Source organism: Anser cygnoides, chromosome 1, assembly GCF_040182565.1.
Source record: "Anser cygnoides isolate HZ-2024a breed goose chromosome 1, Taihu_goose_T2T_genome, whole genome shotgun sequence".
Lineage (NCBI taxonomy): Eukaryota > Metazoa > Chordata > Aves > Anseriformes > Anatidae > Anser > Anser cygnoides.
Window position 1 is genome coordinate 24,817,040 of NC_089873.1, and position 27,737 is coordinate 24,844,776.

A 27,737-nucleotide genomic window follows, 5' to 3' on the forward strand; every position below is an offset into this window, starting at 1 on the left:
TTCTTCTGAATTCTATCCAGGCAGATTTGTTTGTTTATTTATTTATTTATAGCACTCGTCGTTCCTGTTTCTGTTTTTGAAGACCTTGTGAAGTGTAGGAGGAGAGATTGAAATTTGAAATTTGTGGGAAGATTTGCTGAGGAAACCACTGGGGGCTCTGTGTAGGGCAGCATCTTGGGACAGCAGGCACCAGGTAACCGTGGATGCTCTGAAAGGGCACAGATATGTTGGCCTCTAGGATGGATATATGAATATAAAGAACTCCTGTGATGGAAAGAGAGGAGTAGCACAGACTAAATAGGTTGGGAGTATTAGGGTGGACTAAGACATCTGGGGTAGACAGAGCAGTGAGTAGGAAACAATGGCAGGAGCATGGGAAATTTGAATTCTGAGATAAAGAGCCCAGGTCTTTGCGGGAGGCTTATAGGGCAAGGCTAGCGAAGGACTTGATGGTGCCGCTGAGGTGAGAAGTGTCCCCACGTTCACTGTGCCATCTGCCAGGTACCTCAGTCTGTGCTATCTGGACAAGGGAAGAGGCAGCTGCACCTTACAACCATCTGTCAGTCCTGTGTCATGTCCTGTTTATGCTGCCAGAAATGTTGTAGCCCTGCCCCTAACACTGCACTCTAAAGTGTTCTCCTTACAGTGTCCAGTGTAACTCCACAGTGTTCAGACTTGTAGTGGTATGAACAAGGGCAGGGTTCATAGCTTTTTATTTCTGTAATGATTTTTCATCTGTCTGACGCTGTCTTAGTAGGTAATTCTAGTTTGTTACAGTTTTCAAGTCTTTTCTTCCTGTAAGCACAGTGACAATGGTGTCAAGTGACCCTTCAACAGATCATGACAGATGAGAGCCCATCCTTGAATGGGAAAACAGGGCAACTACTTCAGGGCCTAGCTGGAGTAGAAATGTATTCCTTGTTGGATTAAAACCATTATTTACATGACACTGTGCAGATTTCATTAGTATCGTGGCACCTCTGCACATTTGGAATAAGCTCACTTGATAACCACGTAACAGTTTGATGGGAAATTCCTTATTTTGGAATAAGCACCAGGTCCACTACAGCATTTCTAGAGGACAGTTTTGATTAACTCATGCAGAAACTAACACACTGATGGTGCAATAATGTTGCCCTAAGACCTAAGCATGCTAATAATACCACACATACTAGAAAAAAAACTGTACACATTTTGCTTGTTACTTACGATGTCTGTAAAGACTCCAGGCCTCATCAAATTTATCATCTTTGCTACCTGGTAAACATCCACTGAGTTCTCATTTTCCAGTTGGTGCATGAGTGTTGTTAGTGCACAGAAAGTGCCTGCTGTCACCCCTCCATGCCTTTGTTAAGCGAAAAACAAAACAAAACAGAAAACACAGCTCAAAGAAAAGTCTCTAGAAACTGGGTCAAGTTTCCACAACAGGTGAAAATACAGAAGCCAGGATAAACCGATAATATGAATTTCTGTGATGTGATGTCTGCATCTTTCTGAAACAGGACTGCACAGCAGTGCCTTAACACAACCTTCAAAGCCTTTGGCTACAAATTCTGGAAAGTCTTTAAGAGCCAGTCTCAGACATGTTTTCCTACAGTCCACTACTAACCAAATCCCAAAGGCCTCAGGGCCCTTTTACATCATTTCAGCATTTATGGCCACTGTTAAACAGCTGGCGGAGGATAAGATGCCTCATCTCAATAGTCTTACTTCCCTCAATAACATGTAGTGAAGCCCTGATCAATTTCCTCTCCAGTGCCCAACTCAGCAATTATCTAGACTATCAAAATGATAGAACTGAAATGAGAACATTCAGAGTGGGATAAATACAGAACGTTTCTCTTGTTGATGTGACTGAAACAGAAGCAGCAACACTGTTGTTAGGTGCAGACTTTGTGGCTTGTTTCAGTTCCTTTCACTGTAAATGAGATAACAAATGGCTCTACACAAAAGCATCAAAACAACTGAAGGCTGCAATGCTTACTCATCATGTACAATCATGGGTCCATCACGGTTGGAAGCTTCCTCTTTGATGATGCTGATCAGTTCAAAAGTTTTGCTAATAGGACTGTCAGGATTTGGCCATTTTGGACACTGAAAATGCCTCACTTCAAGTACATAGTCATCCTAAAAGAGTGAAAAAAGCATAAATCAATTCGGTGAAAGATTGACTGATTGGATTTTTATCCTTGCCTCTGCTACAGTCTGGCTCCAGTCTCCAGATACAGAACCCCACCACTGTGGAAGTTGGACTGTCTTATTCCCAGTATCCCCAGATTGCCTATAGAGATTACTCCCTCCCTGGGTGTTTCAAGGGCGTGGGATTTTACCATTCATTTACCATAGAAAATGTAACAAAAGCATAGGAATTACCTTTTACAAACCAAATCCTGAGAGTTTATGACAGTGTTACCTGTGTAGCTTCTAAAATAAAGTCTTGGATTATGAGCTTTTCCTCATTAGACAGACACTTGTGTTCTTCAGCAATCATAGTGACTTTGAAACTCTCACAGTTTATAGGCTCATCTTTGTTTGGCCAATAGACAAATTCATCTTCAGCCTCCAGGAAAAAACAAAAGCCATAAAAATGAGTACTGTTCAGCTCTTAAAATAAAAATTAATTCAACATAATAACGTGCCATGTATGCAATCAATGCAGACATCTAGATTTAAATTGGCTACTCAAAATCTGAATGGGATGAAAAATGTGATGGTTTTCAGACACCTTTGTAGTGACCCTGACCAGAACACGGTATGCCTTGGAGTTAGTCAGTCACAGAACAGCCAACATGTGCTGTGCTGCTCTGTGCCACACAGACAGACTGGATGTGTGCTATCCTCTCCTGTATAGCATTACCTCTAATAAAGACCATTTTAAATGATATTTTACAGAGTCTGAGAGCCTTTCCTACAGGGATCATAAAGAACCAGCACCTCCTGGTGCAAAACAGCCTCCATTATTACAAAGGCTAACTTAAAAATCCACCTGTTTTGTTGGAAGTGTAACATTCATAAAACATTCGATGAGGGAAAAAAAAACACGTACATTGCTTTGGTCCGCCATGGTTTTCCAGTCATGCAAGACTCTCCAAAGCATATGCATGGCTATCATCCAAACTCATAACCAAACATGATGGCTTTTCATGCCTCAGTATTTTTCAAAGTACCAAGCTAAAAGCTCTCAGATATTCCTAAAATACATTTCTAGTAACAGAAAACCATATTAATTTGTTATTAAATTACACATAAAAGATGAACACCTGAGCTTCTTTCACTGTTTAGAGTCAACTAGATGAACTAGAGAAACAATCTCCTATTTCTCCCATACCCAATAATGGCTTAGGAAGCCATATTACACCTCAATTAAAATCACAGAATCACAGAATCGTCTAGATTGGAAGAGACCTCCAAGATCACCTAGTCCAACCTCTGACCTAACACTAACAAGTCCTCCATTAAACCATATCATTAAGCTCTACATCTAAACATCTTTTAAAGACATCCAGGGATGGTGACTCAACCACCTCCCTGGGCAGCCCATTCCAATGCCTAACAACCCTTTCGGTAAAGAAGTTTTTCCTAATCCAACCTAAACCTCCCCTGGCACAACTTTAGCCCATTCCCCCTCGTCCTGTCACCAGGCACATGGAGAATAGACCAACCCCCACCTCGCTACAGCCTCCTTTAATGCACATATAGGGAGCGATAAGATCGCCCCTGAGCCTCCTCTTCTCCAGACTGAACAATCCCAGCTCCCTCAGCCGCTCCTCATAAGACTTGTTCTCCAGACCCCTCACCAGCTTCGTTGCCCTTCTCTGGACTCTCGCAAGCACCTCTATGTCCTTCTTGTAGCAAGGGGCCCAAAACTGAACACAGTACTCGAGGTGCGGCCTCACCAGAGCCGAGTACAGGGGGACAATCACCTCCCTAGACCTGCTGGCCACACTGCTTCTTATACAAGCCAGGAAAGTCCTGGAGCAAAGCTAAACTTGCATAAAGGTGGCTTCTGCTGTTTGTCTCTTTTATAAATTATGCAGGAATAATAAAATACCTTCTCATCTCAACTGTAATTTGCTAGGATAAGGATCTTCAGATTACAGCTAGATGATTTTGGGGGAGTTTTACACTCAGTATAACATTATTACCTTTTTCTTGATTTTTGGCAAAATCCTGCATATTTCAGAATGGTAATACTACTAAAATTCATACATAAAACCACAACAATCAGCCATTAATCTTACCATATTCTGGCTATCAGGAAGCATGACTATTAGCTGGGCATTGTGATCCCATATCATTCTCCAAAAATCCTTGATAGTGTGTAGTAAGGGATGCTGGGTAATAATGAACTCATTACTTTGATAATAACCCTGCAAAATAAAGCCATCAGATTAGGAATTGATACCCAACTCTTAACATTTACAGTATTTTTCTGGACAGAAACAGAAACCTGAAAAATTAATTCCAGAGTTTGTGCCTTTTTGGCTTCCTGCAAATATTAGAAGAATAAAAAACTTTCATCACAGTATTTTCCAGGTGAAAAGCATAAAATCAATTACACTGAAATAATTTGTAAAACTTTGAAAAATTTGAATAAGAAAAATACAAAAGAAATCACTAGATACTTGATCAACCATCTCAGAATGAAAACACATTAGCTCAGACACACATGTTAATTGTTCCACATTAGCCAGACTTTAAAGTTGTTGGAAACCTGAAAAAAATAAAAGAATGTTTGGAAGATCTGCAAAAATCCAAAGCAGTGTATTAAACTGCATAGATGTCTCAGACTAACTGCCTACCACAAAAGCTAGCTATGTTGCACTAATGCATAAACAACACTGCAGGAAGCTGTCCCATCTCTACTGAACGTCCAGGAAGCATTTACTCCTCCCTCTCAGTTAATGAAGGGGAAAAGGGTTAAAGGAAATCCAGGGAACAAAAAGATAATGAAAAGCTGTTGAGTTACGCTGCGTTGGGCTATGCCAACTGCAAAAGCTGGCATAACATGCAGGTAAGATGAGCAGGCAGGAAAGCAAAACAGTACAGCCATTAAAAGCTAACGTGTTAGTTAACACCTCTAGTTAACCTCAAAAGATTCTTCCATATTCAGATTTACTATTTTTTAAAACTATGACAGGATTTCTGGTCCTACTGATAGTCAAAATGCAATGCATTTAACTGAATTTAAAATAGTAATAATGGTAATAGTACACTCTGGGGGAGGTAACTTTTTCAGGGAAAGACTCGATAATGGAAGAAAGGAGCTTTCAAAATCAGGATTGCGCCACTAAAATGTGGACACCTGGCAGCTTCACAAACAGCTATACAATGGGACACTATTTTTCAGCAGTGCAGTTAGCTGACTTACCATAATATAGGAAGCATTTATGTAGTCTGTCCCTTCACCAGACAGCGATGAAATACCCACTCTAGATCTTTCCACTGTAAGAAAAAAAAAAAAAGCCATGGACATCTTGCATTGACTCATATATTACTGTAATTATCCCATATATCTAACAGTATGATAACAACACTAAAACCCATCAGCCTGGATAAAGCATTATCCAGATGTCTATTTTGTTTTCCTACGTGTAGTACATTTTGCCACCCAGAGAAGCCAATTTGAACAAGCTTACCAGGAATGATGGATGAAGTTCGGTTCTTTTCTCTGTTACACTGCTTGAGTGCAGTTGAATAATCACACTGCTGTGTGTTAGACTGGCTCAGCAACTGAAAAAATGAAATTAAAAAAAAAATCAGGTCACGGTGCAGAAGTCATTATTTCATTAGCTGCATTAAACAGAGGGATGCACATATGGCAGGTTAGCTGTATCTCTTAAGACATCTAGTTATCTGGCTAAACTAGTTGGCAAGTTATCAGAGACTTATCTCTTCACTATTTTCAATGGTTCAAATGTTTCTTGAGCCCTAAACATGTCTTTGAAGGAAATTCCCCTCTAAGTTGTTCCTGCATCCAGCACCCCACTGCTGGTTGCCACCCCGGTGTCACTTCCAATTTGCCTGCACAGCTGTTCACACAACTTTAAATAGTTTGGCAAACAATAAAACTCTGTGCAGAAAAATCTGCACTGTTACACAGACAATGTAACTCCTGATGTGAGGAAGCCCCAGTTAGGAACTTCCTGATGTTCTCTCAAAACCTGTGAGAGGCATATAGGACTGATATGGGGGCCTTATTGTCTTGCTTGTTTCAATAAAATTCAAACAGAAAAAACATCAAAGTGTTCATTTATAGCCTGCTGAAGTCACGTCTGTTTTATAGCCATGGCCTTATACTGAGGGGAATATGTTATTTGACCAATATAGTTCACATAATTTTCACCAGAATGATGTCTTTCTAGATAGTTGTGTTTATCTTTGGGGATCTTCATGCAAAAGCATATAGTTAGATTTTCCAAAATCTGCTTACTTGCCTGTTTCTCAAGCTATTGCTTTTGAAAAAAAAAATCTTATTTGAGAATACGTAAATAATTGTTGGGTCCCAACTAGCTGCATACATTTGTCAACATGCTCTGTTAAATTACAGATAGGGCAAGGTAATGAAAGTTGTGTTGAGATACCTATGTTCAGGTCATTCGAGCTTACAACCCTAAAACTTTTTATGCTGCTATCTCAGGGAGCTTACCTTGAATTGTTTCTCCAGTCTGGTCTTTCCTGTTGGTCCAGGTATCAAGAGAGCATTAACGTAGGCATGAATGTGAGTCTCAAGGACTTCTGTCTCTTTACTGAGTATCGCTTCAACCAATGCATCATGAATGAAGATGTATTGCTCCTAGGAAAATAAAACCAAGCATCTAAGCTCTAATTATATTCAGATTCCCCTGGACATCTCTGGCTAAGCTATCACTTCTGACATGGGCAGCATTTCTTCACAGCTTGCTACTGCAGAGGAGTTTTCTCAAAAGGGGTCCTCTACAGTGAAAGCTGTTCCTCTCCAGTGACAGTATGCATTTACCAGTCCAATTTAACTACACATGCAATGTATATATGATATAATATCAAATCCCCACCACCTGTGGTATGTTACATTCATATATACATTCACATTTAACTCAATACTGTTAAAAATGCAAGCATAGCCTGAAGTCAAATTTTCAAGTCAGCTTGTTATGTGGCTCTCCCTGCATCTCTTTCTTGCAATAAAGTGATCACTCCCAGTTCCTACTGCTATCTTCTATTTTCTCTCTGACATCCTTTGGAACAAGTGCCCATGCTGCTGTTGATTACCTTTTCTTCTATTGAAAGGCACCAGGGAATCTAAACACCTGTTCTTGAAACCTGAAATAGACTTTCAAATGCCCTGCTGTTGCCCTTATTGTTTTCTTCTGGTCTTTCACTATTCCGTATATAATCTTCAGTTTAAATCAGCTATAGATAATCTTTTGTTGAAACAGCTTCTTTCCAACTTATTATTGCCTGATATCAATTGTTTGATCACATTCAGTGAAGATCTGAACACCTGAAAATGGTGTTTCCTTAAAAAAACCTATGACAAAAATGCATGCCCTGCCAAGTGCTACTGTTGGAAGCATGATTTATAAAGGTTTTCTCTCTTCTGAGACCTCCCTAATAAACAGACAAGAGCTTACAGATAGTTTTTGTTTTTGTTTTTTAGTGCATTGCTCTAAGTTAGCCTACAGGATGGCACTAGAAATGGAAGGGAAGGGAAGGGAAGGGAAGGGAAGGGGAAGGGAAAAGGAAAAGGAAAAGGAAAAGGAAAAGGAAAAGGAAAAGGAAAAGGAAAAGGAAAAGGAAAAGGAAAAGGAAAAAAGTCTAGTCTGGTGACTGGTTGCCTATTTTTCTGATGTTGCCAAAATGAAGACTGTATCAACTCTCCTCCTGCAAACAAAAACGTGAAAAGTAATAGTCTCTAGTTAAGTATACATTTGTCTTACCTCAGTCTGCACCAAATAGTTCCTTTGGGTACGTATGTGTTTTAAGAATCCAAATATGTTGACTGTCCCCTCATGCTGAATTTGCTGCAGCATGCTGTCTAACACAATGTATGTGCCTGTCCTTCCAACTCCAGCACTATAAAACAAAAAAATATCCTTGAGCCTGAAGTAAAACAGTCATGAAAAAGATTGTTTTTCTGTATATAGATTTTTCAACAAATGGGTGTATAGGGAAGGCTTTGCTTTACAAATTTTGTTACTGTATGATCACATCACTTTGCTGAAACTTCAAGACTCCTAATGAAGAAAAATCTTTCAAACTCATCTTTTTTTTTTTTTTTTGTGCAAGAATAGCTCTAATGATAATTTTCTCAAACGATTTTTAAAATATCAATTGAAATAGAACTAAGTGCAGATCTGCAGTTTTGAGGCTTTTGATACTCCTTAGGATACTTTGTCAAGTATACCTAGAAAGTATGGTGTATGTCAGCACTGGGGCACAGTCAATGTGCCCAAGTTCCTCTATGTTGAAACACACAACACTTTAAAGGGAAAGTTGCATTATGCCACTCGTTACAGATACTGCCTGCAGAGCTTTCAAAGACACCAGACTGAGGAAAACCCCTGGAAGTGGCAAAGCTGCTGAAGGTACATCTGTAAAAGAAAAAGCTTCGTACTCTTCAGACATGGCTAAGAGCGCAAGCAATGGTTGAGACCCTTCTGAAAGAGGGGAGATGCAGAAGAAAGGGTTAAGCAACTCCTGTTATGAACTCTGACTCATTTGACATAACAATGGCTGTATTGTAAAATGAAAAAAACATTTTTTTTTCTTCCATAAAATATATGGATCAGGAGTACAAAGTCGAGAGGTCCTCTCTTGGTTATGTGGAGCTGTTACGTGTATCGGTACATGTATTGGGGCAGCAACACTGCGCTGGGTCTACATCGTCCCTTGCACACAGATCCACGCCCAGCCCACACATGCTAATTCATTCACCCTATTTCTTCCTCAGAAGAGGCACAAAGCATGGGTAGCATGAGCTCTAGTTGCTGTAATGAACTGTCTAGATAAACATGGTATAAAAATGAAAGAGTCAGTTTATCACCATACCAGGAGACACACAAAAAAGTACAAAGATTACCAGACAGCATCAGTACTTGTTTTGAAAGACAAAACATGAAAAGTACCAAAACACAAAAATAGCTAAATTAGGTTTCATGAAGTTCCTCATATGTGTACTCCATATAGCCTGTAAAGATAAGTAAAAGTTAATTTTCTAACATCTCCTTTGAATTTCCATAGTGCATTGCAACAGGTGAACTAAAAGCCATATAAAACTGCTGCAGACAGAGGTGAAATATTCTTGTGACCCAATGGAGAGGTCTGACTGAAGCCACAAAACTTACCACTGTTTACTTTTTAAAAACTCAATTTAATTGGTTTATAATGTACTGCTGATCTCTCAGCCCAGTGGCATAGATCTCAGACTTGGTATTTTGGGGAAACTCTTATTTTGAACTCCTCAAGAACAGACAGATGCAGATAGCAGCAGAACAACCGACATGTAGAATTTTCATTTTCCAAGCTAAAAACAGATTTCAGTCATATTAGATCATCCCAGAAATAAAAAAAAAAATCTTCATTTGCAGTATTTGTGAGGCGACTTTACCTGTTGGCTTCCTCAGAGTCAGCTCCAGAAGGACAGAATTCATGAGGAGGTTCTCTTTCCAAATGTTCCATCAAAGGTGAGGTACTACAGTGGAAAACCAGAACCTGCTTATATATTTTACAATAACCTGGTCCTCCACGGGCATTGTGAAGTCATTCCAGGCCCTACAAAGCCCTTTTTAACCAATTTTCCCTGGGCTGCCCAGTTTCAGTGAGCACTGACAGAACACCTGCCTGCACACATGCAGACCTCACACCGCTCCCCAGAGTGCTCCTCCATTGCAAAGGGCTGCTAGAGCGCAGAGTAATGTTAAAAACAGCAGAGGTGTAGTTCAGCCAGGAACAGAGTGAGTCTTCTTTTGTGCACAGAGCTCCTCTTAGGGTTACAGAGTATCCCTGCACCAAAGAAAGCACCAGCCAAAACCATCCTATTGATATATTTGCAGAAAGGAAACTATTACGGCTATACACATATCTGGTAAGCTCATAGCAATCAAAACAGCAGTAGAGAAATGTGCAAAAAAGTAAAAAGGAAAGCATTTTTGCAAAAAAAAAAGAACAGTGCAGAGCAGCAGCATCTTGTTTATAGTCATTATGGAGGCTTATAGAAATTGCATAGAGAGTTGATTAGTTGGCCTTACCAAGGACAGAAGTACCAGCTAAGAAATTAATCTTCCAACAGGAATTGTTAAACATGAGAGTGAAGTTTTGCTTAACCCACCACTGTTTTTTTTTCTTTTTTTTTTTTTTTCTGCAAAACAAAAGTGGAGTGAACCTTATGGTGGTAAAAAGCACACCTGCAATGAACCACAACAGGCCCGACAGCATGGCGCTTGGCATGCGATGCCTTCCGCACGAAGGTGAGCACGGGCAGCGTGTACTCGGGAACACCCATATCAGGCCACTGGGTATAATGGTACTGAGTTACTACACGTCCACTAGACCTCCCTTTCTGGGAACCCTGCAACAGAAAAATAATTCCATATAGAAGCAGCCCACATTTAAAAGGCAACTCTTCACAGTTTTACTTATGTACCTGATATTTTAAGAATTAATACTCTCCCTATATAATTAACGAGTGCACCAGAGTACTGCCTAGCCCTGCATATTCCAGTGTTCAAAGAGAATAGGAAGGACCAGTGTTTCTCTCCCATCAACCTGTCCACTGAATGGAAAAATGACCTGGCACTTACTGTCCTTTACAAAGAAAAAGTGAAAGGCTGAGAGCATTGGAGGTATAACAAATTACAGCAGTTCTTTAAATTCAACAAATATCTCTGCCACTCTGCTCCTCTGCTGGCTGGACAGAAAGGGTAGGATTCATGTCACCTAGCTTTAGTAATGTACAAGTGAAGTAGCCTCTTCTAGGCTTCTTTTCTAAGCCCCTGCCCTCAGTGGCAACTGAGAGACAGACGTACCTTCAGAGAGCTGGTCATCTTATTCAAAGAGAGGTTCTTAAAACAGAAGAGATAAACTTGATAGTAGGTGCTGTACTTTATCCATTAATTGTACAGGGAAGCTGAGAGACTAGATATCTAAGATTTAGGTGGCTGAAATAAAATAATCTTTAAGAATCCCCCTCAAAGTAGCCAACCCCTTTTGTAGCCACTCCCTTTTCCCCAAAATGTGCTTCAGAATGCCATTGCTGAAAATGCTGGTTCTGATTTCCTTGAGGCAATGTTTATATTCACCTGTTTTGTAAAAAAGTAAAAATTCCTTCCTTAAAAAGGAAAATTGATAGCTGAGGTGGATGATTTAATTCATCCTGCATTTTCTACTAGCTGGTCTCATTCTGAAAATCTGTCCTCCTCCTCACCAGGCAGGGTAAGTCCACAACAGCCCTTCCATATAATCACATCCTCTTCCCTGACGGTTCTACACCACACCAGTGCTACAGGCCAGTATCTCACAAAATCACAGAAGGGTTAAGGGTGGAAGAGACCTCTGGAGGCCATCAGGTCAAACATCCCTGCTCAAGTGGTACCACCTACAGGAGGTTGCCCAGGACCACGTGCACATGGCTTTTGAAGATCTCCAAGGAGGAAAACTCCACAACTTCTGGGGCAACCTCTTCCAGTGCTTGGTCACCTGCATAGTAAAGAAGTGTTTCCTGATATTCATGTGGAACTCTGATATTTACATGTCCATTGCCTCTTGCCCTGTCCTTGGGCACCACTGAAAAGAGCCTGGCTCTGTCTTCTTTGCACCCTCCCTCAGGTATCTATACACATTGATGAAATTCCACCCTAAACCTTCTCTTCTCAAGACTGAACAGCCTCAGCCTCTCCTCATAGGAAGGGTGCTCCAGTCCCTTGATCTTCTTGGTGGCCCTCCAAAGGACTCTTTCCAGTATGTCCATGTCTCTCTTTTACCGGGTGGCTCAGAGCTGGATATGGTACTCCAGGTGCAGCCTCACCAATGCTGAGTAGAGGGGAAGGATCACTTCCCTGGACCTGCTGACAGCACTTTGCCCAACACAGCTCAGGATATCACTGGCCTTCTTAGCAGCAAGGGCACATTGCTCACTCGTGTTCAACTTCGTGTTTACCAGGACTCCCGGGTCCTTTTCTTTCGAGCTGCCTTCCAGCTGGGTGGCCCCCAGCATGTACTGGAGCCTGGAGTTTTCCCTCCCCAGGTGCAGGACTTCGCACTTGCTGAACTTCATGAGATTTTTTGTCACTCCACCTCTCCAGTCTGTCAAGATCCGTCTGTATGGCTGCACAGCCATCTGTTGAGTCAGGCACTCCCCCCAGTTTTATGTCATCTGTGACTTTACTGAAGGTGCACTCTATCCCATCATCCAGACTGTTAATGAAGATGTTAAACAGGACTGCACCCAATATTGACCCCTGGGGTACTTTACTTGTTACTGGCCTCCAACTAGACTTTGCACCACCACCTCCTCAGCTCCTCAGCTAGTTGATCTCATCAACTCTGAAGCATTTTGATGAGCATCTTGGCTGGATGAAACCCATAGCATTCAGCGTTACCTATACAATAGAAAACTGCCAACAACTGCCTTAAAAATATTCCAAGAAAATATTACCACTTTTTGCCCAATCTGTGTTTTCAGGATATCACAAACCTTTTTGATCTTGGTATTTCTAAGAGTAAAATTCCTCACAGTGTAATAGGCAAGTACATGAACACTCTTCTGAGTAACCAAGAAGTTCCCATATTCTTCACTACCTTCGGCAGGCCAGTACTGGTCACATTTTCTCTGTTAGAAAGCAAAGGAGAAAGAGAGAAAGAGAAAAAGTAAAAATGTCAAATTATCAAGCTGTAACATTTGATTTTATGAGCACAGTCAAGCACAAAACATGCAGAGACTCCCAATATGCCTTGTTTATAATAGACATGATGCTCACGAGAGAATAAATAATGCATATTTAGTTTGTCCTGTAGAGAGATGACTATGCAAAGATGTACTTTATTTGGAATACTCCAAAAAAAAACCAGAGAGGCTTAAATCATACTATGAGAGCTTAAATTACTCTAATAATGTGGAACCTGTCGTTCTGTAGGCACTCTAAAATCTAAAGACAGTAGCAGATAATCTACACGAGTTACAGGAATACATTCAAGTCAGTAAAGTCATACATAGCTTTTGGATGGTTCATAGCATGGATAGAGTATATTTATATCTGATCAGTGAAGATAAGAGTGAGTTTGTCTGCAGCCAGAACAATACAGAGCTGTGATGTCCAGCCCTTTGGTACGGCAGTCATACAGCCTTTTCCAGGAGTACTAGAAGATATGTGCTTATACTGTGCTGTTGTTTACAAAGTGATGATACATCCAGTGTGGTCCTCATCTACATCTGCTGTCTGTATCATTTAATAATGCTTAGTTGTTCATATGACAAAGCTTGCATGTATTTTAGGCGTTGCTGCCAGTATGTGGGAGGTGTGCAATGTCTCCTTCTCATTTCACCCAGGTGTACCTGCATGCTCCCATCATATAATCAGAGGAACACACAACCTATAGTATGAGTTGACCTCATGTTGTCTCCCTGGACAAATGTGTATCTGGTCCTGTGATAAGACAGGAACTGTAGGTCCCATGGGACAGTGACAGGAAGTAGCCACTCAGTGTCCAGAAAAATTCACCTGAGCTATAGCCTTCTCCTTTCCAGGGGCACCCCTGGGAAAGAGAATGACAGAGTGGACTCTTAGCAGAGTGTGTTCCAAGGCTCACATTCAGTCCACTCCTAAATACAGACAAGAAGTCTTTTTTCAGTAGAAGACAATTTTTTGTAGTTATAACATTATTCTATTTTCATGACATCAGTTGTTGACAATTGAATTTAAATGTTTTCTTTAGTTTCATAATACAAATCCTTATCTTTACACTTCTATAGCCAAGCCTAATATAAACAACTACTACAAATTATTGATTTTTGCTCAAAAAAAAAAATCTAAAACATTTTTGAAAGAGAGAAAGGAGCCTGCTAGAGGTAGATCTATCAACATCAGAGAGAGAAATAGGAAACAAAGGTACTCATACCCTTCCTTTCTCAACGAGATTAGTTATCATCACAATAACTTCTACGTTATGTTCCCATATCATTCTCCAGAAATCTTCTGCTGTTGATTTTAGTGGCCCTTGAGCTGCAATGTAGGCTTTTGGCTTGTTGTAGCCCTAAATTGAAATATAACAAATGACACTTACCAAATCAGAGACCACAAGAAAAAGGAGGTTGGGAGGAGTACATGACATTTTACGTATCTATTTTTAAAGAATCTCAAAAGCATTTAAGTACTTTTGAATTTATAATTATCCAAATCACAGAAAGCCTGTGGTACCAAATGACATATGAATGGAACTGTTATGTCAATGTTTATCATTCCAACAAATGGGATATATATTCAAATGCCCATGTTCTGGCAGAATGTTGACATGATAGTGATTATGAGACATCTGTTATGATAGTGGTTTAAGAAATGAATCAAGATCATTCGCATGTAAATTACTGGGTAGCGAAAACTGAATAAATGGTACCTCGGTGAGGCTCACAACCAACTGGCATCTTCCTCTCATGAGATTATCTCAGACAGAAGAATTAGCCACATACAAAAATGTATGAAAGAATAAACATTCAGATGTGAAATGCTTCTGAAATGACTCAGATGTGACAGAACATTTTTTTAGTTTCATAAAGCTCTTCACTAAGCTGCAGCTGCTACAATATCAAGATGGATTTGAGAAACAATTGGGGTTTTACCTGCACTTTAAGTTTGTATGTTTAACATTAAAGGATTTTTTTTTAAGTGATATTATGATGCTTTTTTTTTTTTTTAATTGTCTATTCACCTCCACAAATCACTATTTACAGAATAGGCTGACAGATGAATGGGCTGGCAGATAGAAAAAGTAGAAAAAGGCACTTACATCAACATAGTTGGCATTAATGTAATCAGTCAGTTTTCCATCCTTTTCTGTAAGCTGTGCTAGTTTAACCCTAGTATGATCATCTGCAATAAGACAAGGGAGAAAATAAGCATAGTTTCCTCCAAGAATCATAATCTTTCCATAAGAATTCTTTAGATTTCTATAAGAAATTGAAAAATGGATTTTTTCAATACATACAAGTAATACAGGGACAACCACATATACAAACACCCTGTGCTTAGATATGAATCAGATACAAAATTCTAGTTAACAGAAAAATAAATTAATGAATCCAAGGATTCAGATATACAGAAATCTATTTCAGAATTAAATTACAGTATCTTTTAAAAGCAAGCATGAACTATGATCAACTATCCCTAGAAAAAAGTTATGGTCTTTTTGAAGTCCTTGGAAGCTGAACATTGTGCAACTGATTAAAACCTGAGGCCCTTGTGAAAAACAGTCCTATTGAAAATGAATGAAAAGGATGACAGCGTAAAGTGGCCTTGTCATAACTTTTCAGTATAATATAGTGGGGAAAAAAAATCAGGTATCCAAGAATGTCTACTGTGTATCCACTGTACAAGGATACTGAGGGGCATGTCTGCACAGCATCCTGGCTGCCCTGAGATGTCCCAAACAATTTAGGCACTGGTGTTTAGGCACATTCATTCCAAATTAAAGACAGCAGAGTCTGGAGCCTAGAGAGTAATGGGAGCTTGGAGAGCTGGTCAGCTGAAGAGCCTCAGCTCTGGTAATCCAGACAGCAACTGGCTACCTCAGGGTGAGCCGAAGCTTTCTTTAGCCTTCATTGGTTATATGGACTAGAGACTTGATTCAGTTCCACATGACAATCCTAGTTACTTGAGTTAAGAGTTACTTGTTATTAAGCTGCTTGAGTGCTGCCCTGTGATAACAAAGTCCCTGGCCCTGGGTTGGCAACTTTTGTATGATCAGATATCAACATACAGAGTGGCAGAGGAAAACCTGTGGCTTTCCTCTAGAGGTATCTTCAGCCAGGTGGAATGGAATTTCTTGCAACTGATGTAGAGTCTACATTGCCTCTTGCCAAATGGGTTGATTCTGTCTCTTTTTCTATAAAGCTCTAACATCACTGATTGTTGAATATATATTTAATTCAGAGGTTATTGTTATCAGAACAAAGATGAAATATTATAGAGAATTAAGAAAAATATATTAAACCACCAAAATGATCAAGAGCCTAGAGGCAATGGTTTCAAAGAGAGATTAACCAAACTGAATAGATGCATTTCAGAGAAGAAAAGTCTGTCATAGTGAAGCAAAGCAAGGGGAAGACATGTCTTGGCCAATGAAACTGATCTATTACATTGTGGATGGGCACAATACAACATAAAACCAGTACATTTATGTTTATGTATGTCAGCAAATACATCCAGGGATTGTGAAGCTCCAGGAGAGGACATATCATCATTATTGCAGATCAAAGATGGATTAATTTTGGCAATCAAAACATAACTCCTTTGGCTTTAAAATGGTATTACAGTGAAATCTCCCAACTCCCTTTGGGTCATCACAGAAGAAAAAAATATGTCTTGCTAACAAGTGCTCAGCACAGCAGCAGGATGCCAGAGGACTAACTTGAAGAGAAGTGAAATATCACACTAATCCTCTCCAGGCATTTTGCTGAACAGTATCCAGAGTTTTCAGTATAGAGGGCTTGTTTGTTTGTTTGTTTGTTTGTTTGTTTTTGTCTTCCTCTCGTAACTGATATGTCTATACTTGTCTATAATTGTTTCTTAAACAAAACATCAAGTGATGCATTTACTTACAAGCAACAATGTTTATATATCGATTCTTATTCTTGTTGTCAGGGTGATTAGAGCTGTCTGATGTAATACCTAGATCTACAGTACAGCTCTGGATTTCCTGAAAAAAATGTGCATCGTACTTTAATAAGCATTAAGGTATATAAAATTTCTTAAAATACAGTAAGTCAGCAAGAAAAAAACCACAACCTTATACCCAGTCATCTATGATATTTTACAACTACTTCATTGCTAGAAAAAAATGCAGTGAAATAATTCCTTACCTGATAAAACTCTTTCAGTGTCTAATGAGGGAATGGATGCAAAAAAAAGTAAAAAAAATCAAATTCCACAGCACAGAACAAATGGATAAAAGAGTTTATATAAATTACAGTTATTATATGGAAGACAATTATGGTCATGCAATATATATCTCCATACTAACAACAAAGCTGAATATTTTGATGTAACTCTTAAAAGACACAAGAAGCAATTTTCCTGTTAAAATATTGGTATCTGCTTTCCTATCTTTAGATTTAACATTAGACCTTATGCCTGTGAAAGCTACATACATGAGCAACATCTCTGACGTTATGTCTACATATTTAACTGTTCATAGGATTTCTTATTGGTCCTTATAACTGCATTAGTTTCTCTGTTGAACCCTTTTGCTCTCTTTGTATTCAGTTGTGAAGCCGTCACTGGAACATGGCAGCATGCCACTCAGAAAACTTCATGGGATGGCAGTACAACCCTCTGTCTGACAGCGTTTTCTCAATGAATCCAATCTTTTTATGAAGATTGCCTGCAGGAGACAGGCTTGAGAAGACAGGCAGAAAGTTTATAAATTATTATTTCTTTGATTATGTTAACTGACAGGAAACTCAAGCATTTATAAGGCCAACATTGGAAATGAGTTGTCATGACTAAAAGTACTATAATATTACCCAACACTTTCTAGCATTTATTTCAATATTAATTATCTTCACCTTCAGCTATTTAAATATATATATGAAGAGTGGTTACCAGTCTGAAAATTATATTTTAAATATGAGTTTTTTTATAGTAACATACCTAAAAAACTCAACCACCCCGTGCACTCATCTCCAAATATATGCTGACTGTAATGTCTAGATTTAAATTCTTCTGTATTTTCTGTGTTATTTATCAGTAGAGAAAAGGCCAGGAGACTAATTCTGGGGTAGCTGGTAATCCAAAAAGGATCTCCAAGAAATGATGATACTGATTTTTTTGTTCTAATTAAAACAAGAATGAAAAAATGTAGATGGTGTATGCTCAATGAGGAACTTGGTATTTGGTATGACCTATGTGGTATTTGGATCACTGCAGTAATTTAGGAAAAGAAGATCATGAACAATGTGATTTCTTCATTGGTTTTCTCACTAGCACTAAAGGACATTGTTACCATTGCATTTACACACAGTCTTTCAACATTTGCTTTTATTAGCAGCTGGTCTATGTGGAGCCCATTTCTGTCAGTGCATATGCACATGCTTAATGTAACATATAAACAAGCACTGGACATTCACAAGTATTTACAAATTCAGCCCAACAATTGGATGGATATTCTGAATGTTTAATGAATTAGAGAAGAAATATTTATGAATAAAGTTAGGTGAACCACATCGAGTTTTTGGTCTATTGGGTAACAACACATCAAATGGGGAAACAGAAGCAATACCCAAATACGCAAAACTATGAATTTCTTTACTTTCAATATTGTTTTTGCAGCAGGAATATTAAAATAGTTTTAAATTAATAGAGATCAATTAAAAAAATGCTTCCATCACAACTCTTTGATTTATTAGAGAACACTTGTCAAGAGCTTTAATAGCACAACTTTAATTACGGTTTATAATGTTTTATACTGTTTCTTTGATAAGTGACTTAAATTAGAACTTATCTATCTTTAAATGACTTGTAATGCATATGAATGTGAAAAACAATGAAGTTTTGCATGAATTAATTACATATGGTGATAGTAACATTATATGATGACAATATGGTTCAAAGTTTTGAAATATATGACACGAACCATATATTGTATGAAAGTAATTGTAAAGCTTTCACTACCACATATGAAGACTCTACATTAGCTCCCCTGTTAATCAGGAGTCTTGTCACGTGTATTCATTATTACTTCCATATTTTTTTCTTTGTAAATGGAACAAGTAAATGTATGTAGCTTCTGCAAAATTCAATTGGCATTAGTGCTGGAAAAGCTTTAAATCTACATCTATATCCGTTAAACCATATAGAATACATTATTTTTGCACAGATTATTCACATAACTATTTAGTGTTTTATCACAGCAATGAACATCCCTGTCTGCATCCCAGTCCTGCTAGCTTTTGTAAATCTCCCTAGCCTCTAGGTGTGAACAGTCATTCCTGGGCTTACAAAACTCATATTTAAATGTGTTTATGAAATTGGTCCCCAAGTCAGAAAAAATGCCATTTTTTTTTCCCCCAGGCACTTAAACTTAACATTATCTGTATGTGCTAAGAAAGATGACATCATAGAGCCATACCTCAAATTCTTCAGAAAAACCATTACTTGCATGTAAATCTGCAACATGTTTTGGAAAATGCTTTATTGGAATTGCTCCAACATCATCTTAGAGGTGGGAAAAGACAAAAAATATATTTATGAAGAATAAAAAGCCAGAGTAACATATAAAGAAGTTCATATGTAGGCAATCCACACAACATCCTGAAATAAAATTTTGGCATGAACCTTGGATATACAGCTTCCCATAGAAATAAAAACACTGTTAACATTTCTAAAACCATTCTCAAACACTTATACATTTCTAAATGGCTGTTCTGAGGGAAGATAGGGAAAATGCTCAGCTAGGTCTTGCTCTGGCTTTAAGCTCCCAAAATAAAGGTGCTGATTCTGCAAATGCTGAGCTTGCGTGAAGAGCTCTCAGTTGACTCAACTTGACTGAAAAGTGAAGGGGAACTGGCAGGTTTAGCAGTTTGTTAAAAGATGTTCAAACAGAGAAGGTAGGACCAGAATTCTGAATAATACTGGTAAAGAAAGAATGATCAGGCAGAGGAGTCTGGATGCCTTATGTTGATCAGTGTTGCACTGGGACTCTGATACAGTACACGAACTAGCCATGTTGTTCCTAACCTACTAAATTAACGCAGCATTATGTGAGTAGTATAATTTTAACTGATGTGTTGCATGTTTGCATTAGCATCCAAAGGAAACAACAACCAATTCAAATTTTTTACTGCATGTGAGTTTTTCCAGCAGGAATTTTCCCCCATTCTACCCATGATTCTATGATTACCTATTGATATAATTTTATGTCTGATCCTGGAGTATTGACTGCAAATTCTTACATCAGGCTTCATACTTCATGTTGTAAGTGAAAGATTTAAGATTTTCTGAATACCCACAAATGAAACATCTACATTTTCAACCAACAAATGTGACTCATGTTACTCATGGGTCAAAATACTGAGTCTGAATTTTTCATCAGATGTTTATACTTCAGTACATCTCCTTCTTTCTTCATACAAATACAGAAAAACACTCATGTAGAACATTCATTAGGGATCATGTTGAAAACCTTTGGGACCTTTAATCTATTCTTTCCTGCAAATATGCTAGGTAAACAAAGTCATCTGTTCTGTTAATTACCTGTTAAAGGACAACATTATTTTAGCTAGCTTTGGCTCTGAAGAATACCAATTTTGTTTATTTATTTATTTATTGGAACATCTTTCATGGATTAAAAATATGTTTATTTCACAATATGTAAGTCCAGCACTGTTTCATATGAGGAAGAAACATCAAAAACATTGATCGAAGACTTGATATTTACATCAACAGATGTTTAGCAGTTGGGCCACCTAATAATTTTAGCTTTCGGTTACCAAGAATTTGTTGATTTGTATTGAGATCCATCTGGTCTTCTACTTACGTGAATGGATCTGCATACAAAAAGTGAATTTATCCAGTCAAGCCTAAGAGAAGCTGAACAAATGTGTAACACTATCTTCACACTTCAGAGATGAAACCTGGCATAAAGTGTTTATTCTAATCATATGCAAACACAAAACCAGAAGGGAAGGTGGATGACCCTAAGAGTGAGGACAGAAAGGGAGAAAGAGATCTCAGGCTTGGTGTTATTACTATTTTATTTCCTGGACAGTGTTAATCTCCTAATTCAATAAATTCTGACTTCAGGAGTATAGTAGGTATCCCTTGAAGCTAACTGAATGTTGATATCAGCTCCTAATATTGCTCTTTCACTCATTTGTGCTTAATAGATCTTTGAATTATACTGTGAAGTGCCAAGGCATTTTTTCAGAATAACTGCAGATCTCCAATTTTTGCCAATGAAACTCCACAAAAGGAAAACTTAATATAAAACAAGATCTGTGGAGTGTGCTTTTAGACATAGTTATAATAAAAAAAATAAGTCTATAAATAAGCAGTTACAAAATGCTCTTCCTGGTCTACGTTCTTTGCCAATATTATATGACAGTTAGTCTCAATTGTAAAATTACACTACTGAAACATGTGTGATAGAAAACACAAAACCTGCTCACTTGACATCTGTTGTACACAAAATAAAGCAAAAATGTTTTTTTTTTTCAGTGCTGGAGTTTTCTCCATAGAATATTTTACATATCTGTTAGTCACTTAAAAAAACACTTTTCTCTTTAATATTTATCAGTATTTCAGAAGTAAAATGTCCAGCATCAAAACACATATTTTAAGCACTCAAATAACTGTAAGTGCAATTCTGTCTTATGACAATGGAAAACACTGTCTCCCTGAGGTGAGCTGGTCAGGAAAAATTGCAAGAAAATTATACAGTTGTACTGCAATACAGTTAATGATAGAGAATAAGAGCTGAAATTTCCTGTAATGATTGCCACTTGACATTCACATATAATGACATGTTTTCTGAAATCAAGCTACATGCCTGCCTATTAACCATTTAGAAAAAGGTTATCTGTCTCCTAACAATAGCAATCAATGCAAGAGGCATTTAAAGATGCCTACAATTCAGTGACAACAGAGCCTAGTGTCTGGGGTTTATTTAATTAAATGTGTTTACTAGTTATCTACACAAGGGCTGATTCTCCTTCCCTTACTCATTCCGAGGGTAACCATTCCCCTGCATAACTGCAAAATTTGCAAAAGTATTCTTTGTGGAATAAGGTATATTTTTCTCATTTGTGAAAAAGTGACTTGGGGTCTGCTGCAGAATTAATCTATTTAACTCACTTTTTATTCTACCCAGTCTGAAAGAGCAAGAAGGGCTGCATGTGCTCCTCTGATACACTTTGAGGAGAGAAAAAAAAGCTTCTCCAAAAAACTATAGTGGATATGGAAAGAGAAAGTGCTGATTATATTCAGTACTTGCTATCATTTTTAAGAGAGGTTCACAGAGAATTTTACTGGTAAAAAACATGCCAATAAAATATATCAATTAGAGTTAAAGGAAACATTGCAATTGTTAATGAAATGCAGATAGATGAGGCATATCTGGATCACACAGTCAAAAAGTAAAGGTTGTGTTGTATACATAGGTGATCTATTAAAGGAAGACATGCAGCAGAGTGTGTTGCTGGGGTAATCCTCTGCTTTGTGACAGTAAACTAGAGCTGCTTAGCGTAGCTCAAATGTGGGTGACACTGGCTAGAAGACACAGCATCTCCCTGTGACTGCTCTGTAAGGTGAGGATATTTCTCATCTGTGCTACAGGAAAGAATACTAGCAACACTAATCTCTGCCTCCACCAAGTGCACCTGTGTTCATTAGTACAAGTGGGTACAAGTGAAGAATTCACAGAGACACATACATGGCAGCACCTTCCAATAGTTAACACCAATCCACAGGACAGTTGACAAAAAATACCTGAGACTGGGAAGACTGGAGCTGGGGGAGCAGAAATCACTCGAGGTGATGTATTATCTTCTAAATAAAAGTGAGCAGTCTGGAAACATTTCCTAGAGGAGAAGAAACATAAATATTGCAAACACAAAACATTGCCTAAAACCTTTTGGAATTCTGGCATCATTTAGTCAAGATACAGAATCATGGTTTTGAAAAACAGTTCTCATGGAGTGTCAAATGTAACTGTTATTATATAAATATTCCCCCAATATACCCCAAATTATGTATACAGCTTGAAGATACTTCATTAACTCAACACAATATGTAGTTCATGCATCTTTACCTATACAAGAGGCAGAAGATAGAGCAGACATCAGACATAGTGAAAGCTGAAAGAGGAACTCTGCATCAGGAGCTACTGTAGATGCTGCACAACAACTTCAAGTATAAAAAATGCCATTGTCTTCCTTGCTTATCCAAATTTGCACACATAATTACCATTCTCTTTCATGTGATTATGCTAGCCTGAAGATGGAGCAATGTATGAGATCAGCTCTGGTAATTCATCGATAGAGCCAACTGCAGACATGGAAATGCAGTCGGAGGCAACACGATTCGTAGCAGACAAAATGGAAGCTCTGGGCTACTGTGACTTTGTTAAACTATTTTTTCATAATGTTGTTGTCACAACTCTGAGGGACACCTTAACCAAGGAGGACTTCCTGAAGTTGACAGACAAATGCAGGGGAATTTATGACTCCAGGAGATGCTAGCTTTGTTGAAAAACACTGAAGAATGAATACAAATGGAATCAACCTTTGCTACGACCCACAATGTTATTTGTATCTGTGCTGTAATCCAGATGTGAGGATAATAAGAATAGCATCTGTTAAAAGTCTGAGCTATTCAAGGGACTGAATAACCAACTCCTGCTGTAAGCATTGCAAAGCCTCCTTAATTAAAAAATCTCCATATGATTAGACATGCTAATAACAATCTTTACTCTGGGTCACTTAATCTATTTGAAATATTATTCAATAATCATTAAATTTAAAAAGAAATATGTGCATCAGGGAAATATTAATCTCACTTTGTATTTACAAGATTCTACTTTTTGAAAGCTGTTGGCTGGAGCTATTGTATGATCTTTTTCTATTTTCTGTACTCACTGCTATTTTAAATTCTAATTTGGCATTGTTCCTGTAAATGAGTATCACTGCACTAATAGAACTCCTCATATAATTGTTATAATCACACAGAAGTTTTGAGTCTTCTTTGAGTAATAGATAGGGAATATCTGGATGCTGTCATTCTTTCCATAACCATTCACGTAGATCATAAAGATTTTGGTAACCTTATTTCAACTAAGACTCTGGGAAACATGCACATACTCATGGAATGTGCTGGGAATTTTCTGTCTTTGTATACAATATAAATTCTATTAAAACACAAGAAAAAAGTAGAGAGCTACATAAGAAGAGAATCGTGGCATGCAAAATAGTTTACATGACAATTAAATTTGGAGTCTGACTAGAATCGCCTAAAAGCACATTTGTGATGGCCACTGAAGTGCTTGTGATTTTCCATGACATGCCTGGAGTAAGACTACCCATTATGTACTTAACTTTACTTAGAAATGGCAATTTTGGCTGTAGATCAAGAACATATTCAGGATGGGCTTGGAAACACCTTTCTAATTTTTAAACTGGCTCTTACATTTGCACCCCATGGAGCTAGTGGCTGCCGAAGTGAGAGAGGCTCTCAATGCTAGCATAGTACTCGAGTCAGTCTCAGACCTGTGTGCAAAATGACTGTGGGAGGCAGGAATATCAAAGTACTTCAAGTCACTAAACACTTTTGGAAATCTGGTACTGTCTGCTGGGCACTGAGAAAGCTGGTGTTCGATGTTTATTAAAAATAGCATCAACCAACCAAACATGCCAACCAGCTAAAGGACTAAAACCCAAAAATTGTCCTCCCCCTTATGCTTACAGCTTATGAACAATGATCATACATGAACTTTATGGAGTAATGCTGAAGAGATTTGGCATCTCTTTGCCTGAGAAATTATTGAACTAAACAGAATTTAATTAGCATAATGGTTTTCACATCTAAAGCAGTGATTAAAATGTCCTCATAATATGCTATCCAATCACTATCCTTCACTGAGCCACTGTATCTTTAATCTCTAACAAGTTAATTGTGGCTGAAAATAAATTACACCCTTAGCACATTTGGGAGACAAATTCATAGCAGTTGACTTAACCTGCAATAAGACTCATAAATAGGCGCTCCATCTGCTTCTGCATCAGCAGTGAAAGCCTTTATGACTAAACCTAATGTTAATAACCATGTCTCGTTAATTATTACTTGTTGTTAATGAAAAAAGTGACGACTATTTCAAACTTCCAGACAAAGGTCCCATCACTCAATGCTAACCTGATTATTTAATTTACACCTTTCATCACAGCATTTAGATCTTCAACCTAAAACTGTAATTTGTAATTTAGACACTGCACTTCTTCGAACACACACTTTATATCTGAGATAGTGCTAAAACATTGAATTAATTAGAGTGTCTGTATCTGTACAGGAAGCCATGAAGCAGCAGCTCTTTGGTTTAACAGGAGAGATGCTAGATCTGAGTGAATGTTTCAGTGTGAACTGCTTGGAAGAAGACTGCATCTCAGACTGCAGAGGACTTCATTTTTTTGGCATGTGGGCTTCTGGACCTTAGGTGAGGGTGTGTGCTGCCTACTTCACCCCTGGACAGGGAGGGTGTGTAGGGTGCTCACTGCTTGTTTAGGCCAAGGAAGGAGCTGAACTTCTAAAGAAAGGCATCTGGGACTGGATGGGTCCACACACCCACTGCTCACCCAAAATGGTCTTAGGGGCATGGTTACTTCTTTCTCTAAGAATGTCAGGGCCTTTTGTTCTCACAGGGTATCTGTCAATGGGTATTCTCAAATACTTATTAGAATTTATTTTTAAATGGTTCTAATTGTTTGAAGATCTGGTGGATCCAAAGGATATTTAAATGGTTTCTCAGTGAATCGAGTGATTCCGATGATGTCATTTTTAAATGGGCCCAATTCATTTTAAAGGCTTGTCAGCTGAAATTTTATTTTTCAAATTATATTAACGCTTTTATTTATGATTTGATGTTGCACAGTTGAGCATCCATTCTCTTTCATGGATGGGTGAATACGACCTTTGTAAGTTTAAATCTGTTTTTAATGTTTCCACATATGCAAACTTAACTATCCCTACAGAGGGTTCTCAACTCTTTTTCCAAAAACTGAACATGGGATTCAAGGCATCGGTTCAAATGATAGATAAGAAAATGAACATTCTTTGGTAGCTGTGTTTCAGAGATACAGGATAGAAGAGGAAAGTTAAAATTTAAATGATTGCTCAGGAAGTTGCCTGTCTTTGGGCTGGCAATTTCTGAAGCACTGCTGTCATGCAGCTTCTAGGAGGCTTCATGACAGCCAGCTGATATTCAGTATCTCTAAAGATAAAAATGTAGCTGGAACTGCATTAACAGTTCACTGTTCACATTATTAGAGCTAGTCTCTTACTGAGATTCATATGTGTTTGTTGAAAAAGAATATTGAATGGTACAATTCCCACTGACATCTATTACCATTTTACTGTTTTCTAAGCTCTTCTTATGTTAACCATTATAAAAACTGATTTGCACAAATAGACTGACATTTTTTCCTATAAATCATTTAATCAGGTTCATTTTCATTGATCAATACTACGAAATGTTCCAAAAGATTACATATACACATAAATTTCCAGTATATGTCAGCACAGAGAAACTTTCAGTTTGAGTCACCTTAATAGATAAGGTTAATTCAACAAAATGGGAATGATAAAGCTATCCAGAAATGAGGAAAACAGAGTGTGGAGATTCAAATATCCATGCTGCATAGTGTGCAAGGACTCAATCAAGTAGATAGGTACCAAGAGGGGTAGATAGACTTTAGGTTTGGGTGGAAAATTCTCTCCAGAGTTATCAAAAAAAGGTGACCTGGAAGAGAAGGCCATTAAACAGGCAAAAGATTCTCCTTATTTATTCCACTGTAATCTTAATCATTCTGGAGAAATGAAAGGAGAATGACATTGCTTGGAAACTGCATGAATTACAAAAAGTTTGATGCAGAATACTATAATAATTCAAAACTGTGCATTTCCCTACTGGCATTTAGATATTCTTTAGACAGTGTTATCATTAAAGTTTTTATCACTGTCAGAGAAATGAGTATTTTATCACAGAAAGATTGAAATTCTGCCTAATGAGATAGTGAAGAGATTGGGGAATTTTCTCAAGTGCTGATTAACAATTTCATGTAAAAAACAAAAACAACAAATAAAACAAAACCCAAACAACAGATGGTACAGAATTATTTTACTGATACATGTCATTTGAGTGAAGAACAAAATAATTTTATTTTTTATTTTTTATTTTTTAACCTTGAAAGGCTGGAATTTGATGCTCTTGGTAGGCTCTATTTGCTTTTTTATTTTTTTTAAAGGTTATACCTTTTCTACATGCAAATCAGGAGCTGATGGTGACACTGTTCAATCAAATATCCAGCCAGATTATAAGACATTTTTTTTTTTCTTCAGAACACTTTTGCCAAAAGAATATAGAATACCTTCTTGCAAACCTAAGCTTTTTAATTAACTTTACTGGCTCCTATAAAAGAGAAATAAGTAAAAAATACACTATAGAAAGAAATACTGACCGCTTACATAAATTATTTCAAAATCAGCTAAGCCTAACCATAAAAATGCTTATAGCTACATAGCAATAAAGTTAATGTTATGATTAAGATTTTTCACACTTTAAAAAGAGATGAGGGTCTTGGCACCATTGAAAGAGGGCCACAAAATCCTACCCACAATACATACTATTTGTGTTCCATTCCTCTGAAACAAGAAACATGTTACTAGTGTTATCATAAAGCCCAAGAAAATTTTCTCAAGGATTAACAAAAAAAGAGCTCCATATTTTATTTTGTAGTACACAAGAAATACAGGAAAGATTAAATTCAGCTTCAAGAAGATATTACT

At 37.8% G+C, this 27,737-nt stretch overlaps 1 protein-coding gene across 7 annotated transcripts in view; it reads right to left on the minus strand.

The window, feature by feature from the left end:
• Positions 1-27,737, minus strand: part of PTPRZ1 (protein tyrosine phosphatase receptor type Z1) — a 141,226-nt gene that overhangs the window by 1,459 nt on the left and 112,030 nt on the right. For 2 of the 7 annotated variants that reach the window (XM_066990755.1, XM_048065624.2), the window contains exons 14-30: positions 22,674-22,765; positions 19,318-19,403; positions 17,051-17,071; positions 16,791-16,887; positions 14,980-15,062; positions 14,095-14,229; positions 12,674-12,808; positions 10,386-10,549; positions 9,590-9,673; positions 7,920-8,055; positions 6,650-6,796; positions 5,640-5,733; positions 5,372-5,445; positions 4,242-4,370; positions 2,414-2,560; positions 1,985-2,127; positions 1,210-1,345 (exon numbers count right to left, since the gene is read on the minus strand). In XM_066990755.1, the coding sequence (XP_066846856.1) occupies positions 1,210-1,345; positions 1,985-2,127; positions 2,414-2,560; positions 4,242-4,370; positions 5,372-5,445; positions 5,640-5,733; positions 6,650-6,796; positions 7,920-8,055; positions 9,590-9,673; positions 10,386-10,549; positions 12,674-12,808; positions 14,095-14,229; positions 14,980-15,062; positions 16,791-16,887; positions 17,051-17,071; positions 19,318-19,403; positions 22,674-22,765 (1,903 nt within the window). The remainder of the gene's footprint in view (positions 1-1,209; positions 1,346-1,984; positions 2,128-2,413; positions 2,561-4,241; positions 4,371-5,371; positions 5,446-5,639; positions 5,734-6,649; positions 6,797-7,919; positions 8,056-9,589; positions 9,674-10,385; positions 10,550-12,673; positions 12,809-14,094; positions 14,230-14,979; positions 15,063-16,790; positions 16,888-17,050; positions 17,072-19,317; positions 19,404-22,673; positions 22,766-27,737) is intronic. The other 5 variants (XM_013194575.3, XM_048065627.2, XM_048065626.2 and 2 more) reach the window with 3 other exon arrangements.